The 13241-nt window shown below is 41.0% G+C and overlaps 1 protein-coding gene across 1 annotated transcript; it reads right to left on the bottom strand.

The window, feature by feature from the left end:
• Positions 1-1211: 1211 nt before the first annotated feature.
• SPCS3 (signal peptidase complex subunit 3) lies at positions 1212-9733 on the bottom strand. The gene is made up of 5 exons (XM_075709581.1): positions 9591-9733; positions 6446-6519; positions 3681-3757; positions 2118-2233; positions 1212-1622 (listed from the first exon to the last, which is right to left on the bottom strand). The coding sequence occupies exons 1-5, from the start codon at positions 9731-9733 to the stop codon at positions 1490-1492; spliced, it is 543 nt and encodes a 180-aa protein (XP_075565696.1). The 3' UTR covers positions 1212-1489.
• Between the last annotated feature and the right edge of the window lie 3508 nt (positions 9734-13241).

Here is a 13241-nt window from a genome sequence, read left to right as displayed (position 1 = left end):
AGACAAAGCACTTTTTGGAATTTTTTTTAATGCCTCTTTGATTGATACACCAACACAGAGAATGTACTCGTCACTTAGGGATAATTCACAAATATTCAAGATCCATTTTAAAATCAAGCTGGCTTCCTCAAAATCCACCAGCTCTTAGGTGAACTCACAACAAAGGGAGCGACTCTGCTCCAATCTTTTGCATCTCTTCTTTTGAAAGGTTTGTCACAATTTTTCCTATTATTTTTTCTGATTTGCAGTATTAAAAAAAATCAGTTTTAATTTCAGACTCCGTTTGCCCTTTTGGAAAGTCCCCAGCACATTCAGAACATTCCATGTCTGGCAATAAATTAACTTCTACCATACTTTGTTTGAATATATACATGCACATCAAAAACTGCGGCAGGAAGGTGAGAGTGGCCAGTGCTCCTCCTTCTGGATATAGGATGAGCAAGAAACACTACTTGATCAGTATAAACCTGATGGTTTATATTGCCAAGGAACAATCCTGATACCCTGTTTCTTCCTTCTGCCCTCCCAACTCTGACAAGCATTTGTGGCTGTAGCTGAGTGAAGGAGGACACAAAGAGCAGATGGGCAGCCACAGAGAGGCCACTTCTTCAGCAGGAGTGCTGGCTGAAGCTGCTACACACGGCTTGTTACCTTTCCTGGCTGATGCCAATCAGGAAGACTTGCAGGTAGACTCGTATCCATATTCAAGCTGGTAAATCTGTCTAAATTTCTCTATGGTCCCACAGGAAATCCTCTATTTCTTACATGTTTCCCAGACTGTTTTGGAGAACATCTGTCCCATTCCTTGCTATGGAAGGGTCCCTCTAACATTAGTTGTTCCGGCCCCCTCTGGACTAAGTGTGTTCATTCTTCCCGCTGAGCAGATCCCAATAAAAACCAAGTGGCTGCTTTGTAGATGGTGTTTCTTTACCTAAAGCTTTTACTTTTCTTACGGACTTATGCTTAATAAGCTTACCTTACTGTAACACACTAAGCATGCATTTAGCAAAATGCTTTAAAACAGAACAGTCATTTCCTTCAGGCACTCACAGAAACTGACTCCAGAAGGTGTATCTGAGTTCTACACAGATTAAATAACTACCACAGTACCTCAAAAAAACCACAGTAAGACTATCTTCTGGTTTAAAAATGTTTATTTAAAAGAAAAAGAGATCTATAACCAGACGGCCAGAAGAAAAAAAAAAAAAAAAAAAAAAATCCTCAGTTTCCCCCCCAAAACCATTACTCTGCAATCTACCTTTCCCTTAAGTTTCAGCTTCAATGTTTTATTTCAAAAAAAAAAAACAAAAACAACAAAACAAAAAAACCACCACCCTGAACTTTCACTTCCTTTTCCTATGCTGTTAGAACTGAGGAAATTAAGTACCTTTCACCAAAGGGTTGCAAGGGATGTGAGAAGAAACTGCAATAAAATTTATTCACAATATACAAGTATAAAAATATCTTGCTTAGGATTCAGCATTATAATTTAATAACTTTTTGTTGTTTCATAGGTATCTGGGAAAGGTACAGACACATGTCCTGATCCTGTTACAAGAGGTAGAATGCCAGCATTTGGTACAACATTCCAGGAGAGAGTCAAAGTGACGTTCCTGTTTCCCCTGCAAAAGCAACAAAGACTATCAGCACAAATACTCAAGTTAACCAACTTAATCAATAATTACTAATATTAAATAAATTAGGATACAATTGTTTTCCTGATGCAGAAACAATCAGCTTTTTACTTTTATGAAGTTACTTCATGAAGTATTACCTATTTTCCAGATAAGACACTTTTTTTTTTTTTTTTTTAAACTGTTACCTAGCTCCTTTGGAGTTGAGTGCATCACAGAACCTATTCTACACAGACAAGAATATTGGAAGCAGAAACCCAGAACCCTATTGCTCATATTAGCAGTGCATCTTCTAGTCTACAGAAGAAATAGGGTATCTTGTATCCTAAGGTCATCTCATAACAATCAAACTACAAAGATGCAACAGACTGACAGAGTATCAAATAGAATATAGGTACCTTACCACAGCAATAAAAACACATAAAATGCAAAGTATGCAAGTAAATCAAGACACCATGAATAATAAAAAAATTATGTACTTACTTGAGACCATTTCCATCATCAAAAAAAAAGTACTTTGACTTCATGTCTTTTAAGAACAGCCTTGGGTTATCTCCTCTCAACATGATCTTGTCCCAAAGGACCACCTGGTTTAGAGCCTAAAAATACAATTGTAATTAAGTCAGCAAGGTACCTTACAAGATCATATTCAGTCACTGGAATGTCATAGCGTTATTCATCTAAAAACCCTGAAGCTGAAGTACATGTTCGCAATCCGTAACTGATTTAACAAAATAATGCTTTACGGGGGGGGAAACTAGTACTACTACACACCAAAGTGTGGCACAGAATAAATGGAAACAACAAAGAACAGCTCAATAAAACACGAGACAGCCATTTAAAAAAGTCATAAGCCTTTCAAAGGCTTACAAAGTATGATGGGTTTCCCTTTCGAATTGCAAAGGTACATCACTTTTAAAGTGGTATTTAGACTTCATTTCAAATAAAGGATTTAAATTGAGCTATCCTGACACTGCCTAGGTATTTAACATTTTTCCAACTTTAATGGAAAAAATCTCTACTTCAGTTGCAAGTGTAACCCCAAGAATTCTATGAACAATTCAAAAGATGGATCCCAAATTCTTAAATATTTGAAAATTTATACTGTTCTTTTAAGTAGTTAGGTGCTAAACAGTCTCCTTTAGTACCTTTATAGAATAATTTAGAAAAAAATATTTCTCAGTATTTGCGAGAACTAGTAATTTATGTGAAAAAAAAAATGTGTAAGACAATGAAGTCCTAGACCCTAATAAAGAACTCTAAAAACTATTTTAGTACAAACACAACATCCACCCGCATGTATAAAATAACTAAGGTACTTCGAAAAAAAAAAAAGTAGGGAGATAGTTTTGTGCAGCAACTTAAGAAAAAACCCCAAGCCTTCACTATACCCTTGCAATGTGACCACAGTAGCTTAAACCGTAACTCAGTGGTACCATGGCAGCATGGTGTTTCATTACATAATTTTTCCATAGGCTGTTCCACACAGCTCCTATCAGATCAGTAAAAAAAGCCTTCAGCTATCCAGAGTGAAGTATCAGTAGCAACCAATTTAAAGGATGCAGCAAGGCCAATTATTTTGAGAAGTATGACAAGATAACATAAATGTATTATGGGGCTACAGTAACTGGTACCGGCAAATGGTTCTGTGATCTATGAACAAAAGACCCACCACACCTGGCCAGACCAAAGCCCACTGTATCTTGTTGCTAACAGCAATCAACTGCAGAACATTAGGGAAAAGTAAAACGGACAGACCAAGTAAGTGAAAACACTCGTTTACAGTCCACTATTGTAAGTGAACAACAAGGCATATGTTACTTTTCTCCCACACTGCTGGGCATATATCAAGTTAGGTTTCATGAGGGTGAACTTCCCACCCTGCAGTTAAACTGTCAAGAAAATAACAATCACGAAGGCCAGTAAAAATAGTCCAAGCTAGTAGGAAATGCTGGTGCCTTAACTCTTCCCAGCAGAACTTCAGAATGTTAAAAATAGCTGCAGTACAAAACGGGTAATTGCTTCAACTTTCTTTTTGATACTTACATTGTTTTTCGTTGAATATTCTGCAGACAAATATAGAAACAATTGTTTAACATTCCAGTCAAATATACTCTGCAGATGTATGCGAGTTAAGAAAAATACCATATTGTACTTACATAACCTTGTTTTATTTTTACTAGATCTAAACAGACTACGATAATTACAGTGAGTTCTTACCTTTCAACATACCTCATCTTATTTATAAATCAGAGCACTTCCAGGAGTTCTAATACATATTTTAATCATATTAAAGCGACAGGTTTTTGGTTTGGTTTTCTTTTTTACTATTTATGAAATCCAACAGCTATTTCCTCCAATGATTTAAGAGTCCTATATTTGACCCTGCAAGCTAGTAACCACAACCCACTGCTAGACAATCTATTATAAAACTTTAAACATAAAAGGCAAGACAGAATTCTTCAGCAAATATCTTCAAAGCAATTATTTATACTACCAAAGAATCCTGGTATCTAACTGTGGATTGAGATACAATAACATTAAACAATATATAAATACAAAATTGGCAGATTGTAGAGAGTTCAAAGAGCCTCTAATACCCACACTAGAGAAGACAGTAGATGGGAAGTATTTCATATTGAAAGGGACACCAGGAATTAGCAAATTTAATTACCTATTTACTACAAAGAAAGTCAACTTATTAGACTGGAACAAAACTCTGCTCAGATTTTTGATCAACAGGACAGAACTGATGACTGCCATTTGACATTGGCAGTATAATAAAGCTGATATGCTAAATACTTGTCTGTTTATTTAGCAATAAAATGCACCATGTGTGACTGCTAAGGAAAAGACCTTTTAACACACAATAAAGATTAGCTGTAACCTTTTATTTCACAGTCCTTTTTATTCTGTTTGCCACTATCTTGAAGAATAAATTAAACACATTCCCCAAACAGTCTCAAAATCTGTTCTATTTTGTTCCACTCATTCCAAGACTGAATCATGTTTTAAGCCACTGATTCAAAAGGCAAGTAAGGAAAGAATTAAATAATTAACTGCTGTTGCTGTAAGAATGGCTGGAGCTATTTTACTTGAACATCATTTAACTCAAAACAAACAAGATTCCGAAGATCTCCTTTGTAGGATTTCTTAACACTTGCTACAGTTAGCCATGAATTAAGTAGGCTAAAATGAGTTTGTGAAAACTGTGTACTCCCCTTTCCTTTCCCTAGTTTGTTTTTCTAACTGGCATTTTATTTAATTCTTCCTTGGACTAACAACTCATTTCTGTTTGTTAAAAGAGCCCATGTACCATTATCTCTTTACAAATTTTGTCCAAAAAAATCTACCAGAAAGTTGTGTTTTACAACTCTACACACTGCAAGGTTTATTTAGGCATGAAAGATTAAGTCAGAGTTTTTATAAAAAAAAAATTAAAACTACTATTACTATTAAAAGTCATTAAAACAAGGAATCTTTATGTCCACGTACTGCAGACTAATCCTTGCATAAGAACATTTATTTTAGAGATCCTGTCCTGCCTTGCTCTTCCTCCCCCTATATGCACTGCGTACAATTCAATTAATCTACTTTAGAATGTTAGTTTCTGGTTTTAATATGTATAAGCATTTCAGAGGTAAAACTCAGACTTAGGAGTTCACCTCTCCTGCTTCCAGCTGATTAAAAAAAAAATCCCTCTTATTCCTGTGCAACACCTGCAAAAATCTGATTAACCTGTTTATCCAGTGTTCACATGCATTCAAGATTTGTATTTTGTTTAGTTTGCTTACACAATGTAGTATTCTCCAAAACAGGCAAACCAAAACACAGAGCTAATTGATGTCTTGCTTAACACAGTGACAAAAAACAGCAGACAGGGAAAAATCCCAGGAATCTCAGCCCAGCTGCAAAGCAAGGCTTAGTGTAATCACCTGAAATAAAGCATGCTGCCTCATATTTGGTACAGACTTCTGCAGAAAACCAGATTTTTTTAATATCAAGACACTAAATCCTAAGAATGATTCCCTTCTACTGTCAAAAAACATACCCAAAACAGAACCAAACAAAACTACCCACGCACAACCCTCTTTCCCCAATAAAAACCAGACTAACAGGGAAGCAAAGAAATACAAAAGAAAAATTGCAAAAAGGTAACAGCAATGAGAAAGAGGCCAAAAAGTAATGTGATAAATTTTGTAGTATCTCATATGCTTCCCAAGAAATTCCGTACTATTCAATGTTAAAGATTTAATAGTTTAACATGTAAGCAAGTAAAGGATTACAATGTCTTTTTATTTTTAAAGGAAGACAGGTACTTGTATGCAACTACTACATGGCCAGAACTTTGAAAGCCTCACAACAAAATGAGTTTGAAGGGTGCATCGGAGTTTCTAGATTCAGTATGACAGTCAAAATACTATGTTATATGAACCCTATAATTAATTAACACCTCAAACCACCAACACAGAGTTCACTTAACAGTAACACTGTCCAGATGTTAAACTGCACTTCCATTATTAGATAGTGCACTTCACTACAGAGCCTGATTTTAAAAACAGGCATTAAAAAAATGAGAGAAAACAACTTGCCCTGTATCACCTACCAGAGATAGAACAGCTACTGCAAGTTCTATTTTACTGCCCTAGCTATGTGAAATGCTACTTTTCACTGCTTTAAATTTATATTTTAAGACAAATTGCTACTTTTCCTCAAGTTCTGAATATCTGAAGATTATTAGATAACAAAAATAGATGTCAAGATGTTCTTATTTCAAAATGTTTGCAAACCATTTTTTCCATTAAGGATATCTGCCGTAATGTCAAATGTGACGAATCCCAGATCACTTCGTTCTCTAGGTCCAGTGAAATCTTCTACATTTTTTCTAAGACAAAACAAAACACAAGATTATCCTTTCTCATTATTTCTCTTTCATGAGTTACAGAAAATGGACGAGGGAAATATGTAATAAGAATAATAATTTATGTACTTTGTTTTAAATACTTTTGGCTAAAATATAATCAATGTTACAAAATAAAACCTGCCTCCCAGAAATTATGGAGCCCCAGTTTTGAATGACAGGCCTTGCCACTACAGTAGTCTAAGTTATACAAACAGCCTAGAGACTTTTTCCGATTAACAAAAATCTCCATCCGTACCCAAATTGCATTACATTTCATTTTAGTAAAACATGCATTAGCCATCTCCAAATGTATAAGGTGACTGGAACACCAGCAGCATAGCTGTCTGCTGCAAACCATATTCAGTATTATTTCTCAACTTTCCATAAAAAAAAGCCTCTAGTGCTCAGTCTCATACAAGACACTCCAACCATTCTGATTAAAAAAAAGTTTATGTCTGTAGTTCACACAACTTACAAGATTTCTTCCTGGAATGTATTTAAGTAGCAGTATAAAGAAAATGTTTTTTTTCTTCTACATTATGGAAAATCATATCATTTTGGAAGACTTTACTACAAATCCACATTTGGAGAAATATCTGACATTGCCACACTAAACCACATTAGAAAAAGAAACTGGAAAGTAACAGAGACACACCAGATACTTTCATACATATTCACAAAGCTTATCAATTTACCAAACTCGCCCTCTACAAAGAGGAATACCGCAAGCAGCTATGAACCTTAATAACTCAGGTAACAAAAATTTTATGAATTTGAATAACTTCTTAGTTACATTTATTCCAGCTTGAAAATTATTCCATTGAAATATCATTTCATTAAAACTAAGCTTAGTAATCTCAAGGGAAAAAAGAGTTCACCAGCAGAAAGAACACTTTTGGAGACAGTAGTTAAGAAAAACACCACCAGAACTTCCCAATTTAAGCCTGTCCTGGTTTCGGCTGGGATGGAGTTAATTTTCTTCCTAGTAGCTGGCATAGTGCTGTGTTTTGGATTTAGTAGGAGAAGAATGTTGATAACACGCTGGTGTTTTAGTTGTTGCTGAGTACTGCTTATGCTAGTCAAGGACTTTGCAGCTTCCCATGCTCTGCCAGGTGCACAAGAAACTGGGAGGGGGCACAGCCAGAATAGTTGATCCAAACTCACCAAAGGGCTATTCCATACCATGTGACGTCATGCTCAGTATAGAAACTGGGGAAGGGGGTTGGCCGGGGAGCAGCGATCGCTGCTCGGGAACTGGCTGGGTATCGGTCGGCAGGTGGTGAGCAATCGCATTGTGCGTTGCTTGCTTTGTATATTATTATTATCATTATTGTATTGTTATTATTATCATTACTATTTTACCTTATTTCAATTATTAAACTGTTCTTATCTCAACCCAGGAGTGGTTTTTTTCACTGTTACTGCTCCAATTCTCTCCCCCATCCCATCGGGGTAGGGGGAGTGAGCGAGCGGCTGCGTGGTGCTTGGTTGCTGGCTGGGGCTAAACCATGACAAAGCCTTTACGATGAGTTTCCACCCCTTGGCAAAAAACAACATATTTTTAAGTAGTAACTCTTATCAAGCACTTGACTTCGTTTCTGAATCACTGTCAGTCTGGTGGAGTAATGGGCCTTAAGCCTGGGGTGTGCAGAATTTCTCAGAAGTTGAAGATAAGCAACTAATGTATAATGCCCCTCATTAATACCAGATCTGCGCATCATGGAAGGGACTGGCATAGCACTATAAATTTCATCCAAATTAGGCATGCTACTTCATACATGTCAAGCTCACCAGAACACTCAAAACCATGCTTTTATGCTCGTTTTATGCTGTTTGCAATCCTCAATGTAGCATAAATACGGGGTTTCTTTTTGTAAGATATTAAGCCAATCCAAAAGGCGATGGCAGTTCCCCCTTTTTATTTGCATTCACCTCCCCTTTCAAACCCTGCTGCTAGCCATTCACTCCTGCCATGTACCTTGGGGTGGTCCAAAGCTCCATGAGCTGCTTTAGCTCACTAATTTGGCCAAAACCAAACTAAACGAACTCATCAGTTGAGTTAAAACAGCTCAGTACCCTGTGAGCCCCATTCACCTGTGCAGCTCCGGTAAAGTACGATGCGGCTAGAAGCAGCAGCAAAGACCTCCAATTTTTGGTGGCAGTAGCAGCTGCTCAACTGCTCGTGAAACTACAGCCCTCCACATCATAGAGACTTAACTCGACAGAAGTTTCCTGTGACAAAGTTTCCTTTAAAAAAAAAAAAAAATTGTAAAAAAGGTTCCCCTGGCACAAGCTTGCATCAGCGTATTGTGTCATGTGGGCAACACGCTTTTGATGTGGCATTATGTATTCTGCACCTGGCGCGTTTCACAGGAAGATAAGCCATCCCAGTCAGTCTACTGTCACAGAGCTCGCAAAAAAGAAAGTATGTTACTAGGGGAAACATGTAAGGGAAGGACGGGTTACAAGAAGAGGTGGTAGGAAGAAAAAACGTACGTTCATTTAGGTCCTGGCACCCTCAAAACTGTCAAAAGCAGTTCGCTCGACCCCCCTGGAAGCCACCACCCGCCCTCTTCCAGAGAACGCGACTGGCGTCTGCAAGCAAGCGTCCCTTAAGGCGTCTCCCGCGGGGCAGTGCTTCAACGCGCGGACCGGCAGCCAAACGCCCAAGGCGGGCGGCGCCGCCCCAGCTCCCGCCCGGCCGGGGCGTGAGGCGGCGGAGCGCCGTCGTGGGGCTCCCTCATTGGCCCAGCCGGGGAGCGGGCAGGAAGCGGGCAGCGCCGCGGCCCCGGCCGCTGCAGCCGGCGGAACGGCAGCGGCGCGGAGCTCCCGCCGCGGCGGGCCTGCGCTCGCGCCTGCGCCGCCCCGCAGCCGGGCGTTAACGTCCCCTTCGCGCGCCCCGGCCGTTACCCGCCCCGCGGCGGCTCCTCGGCCGGCAGCCGGGGAAGAGCCGCAGCTCCCAGGCAAACCCTTCCCCGCCCCGGCGGGCGGCCGCCACCCGGCCCGGCCCGGCCCTCCTCCGCCACTCCCTTCCCTCTCCCGCCCGCACTCACAGCGTGACCCGGGACACGGCGATGCTGACGGGCACGCTCCGCTCCTTGAAGGCGGTGGTGATGAAGCAGCCGAAGGTGAGCGCCGCCATCACGCTCAAAGAAAAGGCGAAGAGCGAGTTAGCCCGGGACAGCACCGTGTTCATCTCCCCGCTCGGCCCGGCCGCTGCTCGGAGGAGGGGAGGCGGCGGCAGCAGCAGGCCCGGCGGTGCTGGGACGCGGCAGGAAGCGGGCGGCGGCGCCTTCGCTGGGGCCGCGGAGGAAGGGGCGCGCGCTCGCGCGCGGGGCCGGCGGGGAGGGGCGTGGCCTCACGAAGAGCCCGCCTACCGTAGGCGGGCTCTTCGTGAGGCCACGCCCCTCCCGCACCGCGCCTGCGCCCGCGGCGAGGCCGCCCCCCTCCCGCCTCCGCCGGCCGCGGGGCTGCGCCGGGGCGTCGTCCCCGGCTGTAACATGGCGGTGGGTTCCTCGGCAGGCAGCCCGCCTGCTTCGCGGCGGTGCCCCTGTCGCCCCCCCGCCTCTGCTCTTCCTGGCTAGCCGTTAGTTTTGCGCCGCCATGCCTTCTGAGACCCGCGCCCTCTCAGGCATCTCTCAAAGTTGGGAGAAAGAAACGCGTTGTGCCCTTTGGCTGTCGCGTATCAAAGGTGACTGACTTTCATAAAAAAGAGTTTCCTTCATACGGTTTCTGCCTCGGTCTGGTTTATAGAAGGAGAAAATACCAGAAGACAAGACATGCCTGCTGGGTTGTGTCCTGTTGAGCTGTGGGCGGTGGTTTCCTTCTGTGAGCATGGCTGTAGGAAGGTCCCCGGTGCTGGCTCACAGCCCTGGCCCCTCAGAGCAGCACATGGTGGAGTCCCATCGCTATCCCCTGGGGCTGTCCCCGGGGGAGGGCTTCTTGGAGTTGCTGTTTGCTGCTCTCGCCGTTAATGCTAGCAGTATATGTTCTTGTCCTAGTTGCTTCATAACTCTGGGGGAAAAAAAAGATGGTTGTTACGTGTTGGAGTGTTTTGTTGTGAATTAATTGTTTGCCACCTGCTATGTTTCTAAGGCATTTGTTTTTAGAGGGAACTCGGTATTTGTAGCTCTGGTAGATTTTTGCATATATGTAATAAAATGTAAATAACCTTTGAGGTGAAGGCTTGTTTTTTCACTGCATGTTTGTATCTTGCTTTCACTGGTGTGCCTTGCCATTCGCTCCCGTGTTTCCTATAGGATGTTCCTATTCATTTCCACTTTGTTACATTACTCAGTATGTAAAGCATCTTGTCTGGAAACCTCATTTAGCCCTCCTTTAGTAGCTAAGCATGCTATTGGAATCCTTTTTCTTTACTACATGGCTCTGTGATCCCACACTGTTCACAGGATGAGGCAGTCTTTCAGCTTACTCCTCTGAGTTGGTTGAAGTTTCACTTCGAATTGGTGCTAGTATAGCTTAGCTTATGTAGTGAGGTAGTTTCTAGCTCCTCTTCCTAGGCCCCTACTTGGCACCCATTCCTGCTCCCTGGACCTGCAACATTATGAGTCTGAGAACTGGGGGGAGAGAGAGCGTGTACAATGGTTTTTTTTTCCATATTTCACTCTATTACACCAGGCCTGATTAACACAGATTTCTTGGGGTGGACAACAGGTGTCAGCAGTGGTTCAGTTATATTTAACTTCCTCTTCCCAGCCCTAAGATTCCAGTGCTGTAAATATGGGGTGTAGGAACAGGAGCTCAGATACAGGGTCTAAAAATGTGGAAGGCCTCATGGTGACTTAAAGGATAGGGAGAAGAAGGTGTGGACTGTCAGACTATTCTGAAATACGCATGTTCTGTAGCAATGGTGCTGTTTCTTTGCCTTCGATGTAACTGAGAGTCATGTCTGTGATTCAGGGAAGAAAAAAGCTTTGCAGATAAAGGCAGGGAATGGAAGAGGAAAAAGGTCATACTAATGCTCTGTGTTTCCACCCAGCTTGAGTATCTATAGCACATCTCTGTTTAGCACTGTTATTAAACATAGGATGTGTAGGATATTCCTTGCAGTTGGGAACCTCTGTTTCACTGTTCTGTTGATTTCTGTGTGTCTGTGCATTTGCCATAATGAAATCAGTCGCAGGCCCAAAGAGGATAGGCTCTTTAGCAGTGTTCTGATGATAAACTCTTTGTCGTTTTGCATTTGGTAATTCTCAGCCTTCCTGATATTCCAGAATTCCAGAAGGGTTCCAGAAACGCAGTTTCTTGTGTAAAGGTTTTTATTGGTTTGTTATTATTTCATGTTTTGATTTGCTAGTCAAAACATTAATTGTTGTGAGGTAAAGGTTTTTAATTTATTGTCTGGAACGTGGTGTTACTGAAACCTTGGATAACTGTTACTGAAAAGTGGGTACTTTTCCCCGAAATATATGAAGACTTAGAAGTACAAGGAAGCTTTTAGTACAAACTGGGGAACTTAAGCATTTCAGAAGTTGTGAAATCTCTGCTATATTCAAAAAGATAGTTCAAAATGTACATGCTATTCTTTTCTTGTATTTACAAACAAAAGGCTCAATTGTCTTTGCTTGCTTTTAGGTCTTACAGTTGCTATCTAGAGTTTTTCATTAGTACTGAACAACTCTGCTGTTGGGAAGACTGAAGTATCTAAGGCAGAACTTGTAGGAGTAGTGAAAGTGCCAAAGCAGCAGTCAAGTACCTGAAGAAACCCAAAACCAAAAGGATTAGCCACATTCATGTTAGCATGTGTTTTCTAAGACAAATGAATAAATATGGCTGTTGCTCATGTAGTTTTGGATTTATTTTAGTAGAACCCTTACATAAATGTCACACAGTATGCAGGGGAAGACAGATGGTGTAGTTTATTCAAGGACTGATCCATCACTGTTTCAGAACAAAGAAATGTTCTGTAGCTTTTTAATGACTGAAATCTTGCAAAATCAAAAGAGGAGAAAAATTTTGAAATGAAGAAGGCAATTGTGAAGGAGAAAGGGAAAAAGATTATTCACAATAGTTGTTTGCTGGTAAGTTCCAAATTGTTCTGTGAAAAATATGAAATTTGTTCTTTTTGTAAAGAATAGTGGCATAATATTCATGTCAGAAGTCTCTGTCAGCTAAATAAGTTGTGTTAGTCTGAATGGATCAAAGACTATAATTATGAAAACAAATCTATAGCATCTTGGGGAAGCAGAAAAGTTTGGGAGACCATTTCCAAGATGCAGTGGTGTAAGGTATTCAGTATGCCTGGGCAGTGTACTCGGGCCCAGACCAGCAGAGCACCTAAGGCATGGCAGTGCTCAGGCTGGTTCTTACTTCAAGATATTTCATAATTTTTCATTACAGAGTAATTGAACAAAATGCAGAGATGGGATTGGGAGCAGGTCTGAAACACAGAACTCTCCCTTCTTCTCCTGTCCTTCCCCAGAGTTATCCGACTTTGGAATTGTGGTCTTATGCACTCTTTAATGTATTAATCATGTGTTCTTTTTTTTTTTTATAGTGTTGGCACTTCAACAGGGTTGATCCCAGTCAGCAGCTGATGATTACTGGAGTCTTCTGAGAGAGAGTGGCTTGCTTGCTTTGGTTGAGATGTTTCTACTCTGATGTTCAAGTTAGTGATTCCTTTAATCATCTATAAACAAATTGGCAAGCGTTGACATTGACCATCGACAGAGACTGCTGTAAGT

This window comes from Pelecanus crispus, chromosome 4 (genome assembly GCF_030463565.1).
Source record: "Pelecanus crispus isolate bPelCri1 chromosome 4, bPelCri1.pri, whole genome shotgun sequence".
NCBI lineage: Eukaryota > Metazoa > Chordata > Aves > Pelecaniformes > Pelecanidae > Pelecanus > Pelecanus crispus.
This window is presented reverse-complemented; position numbering and strand designations above follow the sequence as displayed.

Excerpts from the sequence above, each read along its gene's own strand:
- SPCS3 (XM_075709581.1), bottom strand. The coding sequence starts at position 9,733 with ATGAACACGGTGCTGTCCCGGGCTAACTCGCTCTTCGCCTTTTCTTTG. Across the intron at positions 3,758-6,445 it reads CACATTTGACATTACGGCAG|ATCTGCAGAGTATATTTGAC; the intron begins ATATCCTTAATG and ends TAACTCGCATAC. Across the intron at positions 1,623-2,117 it reads GATGATGGAAATGGTCTCAA|GGGAAACAGGAACGTCACTT; the intron begins GTAAGTACATAA and ends TTGCTTTTGCAG.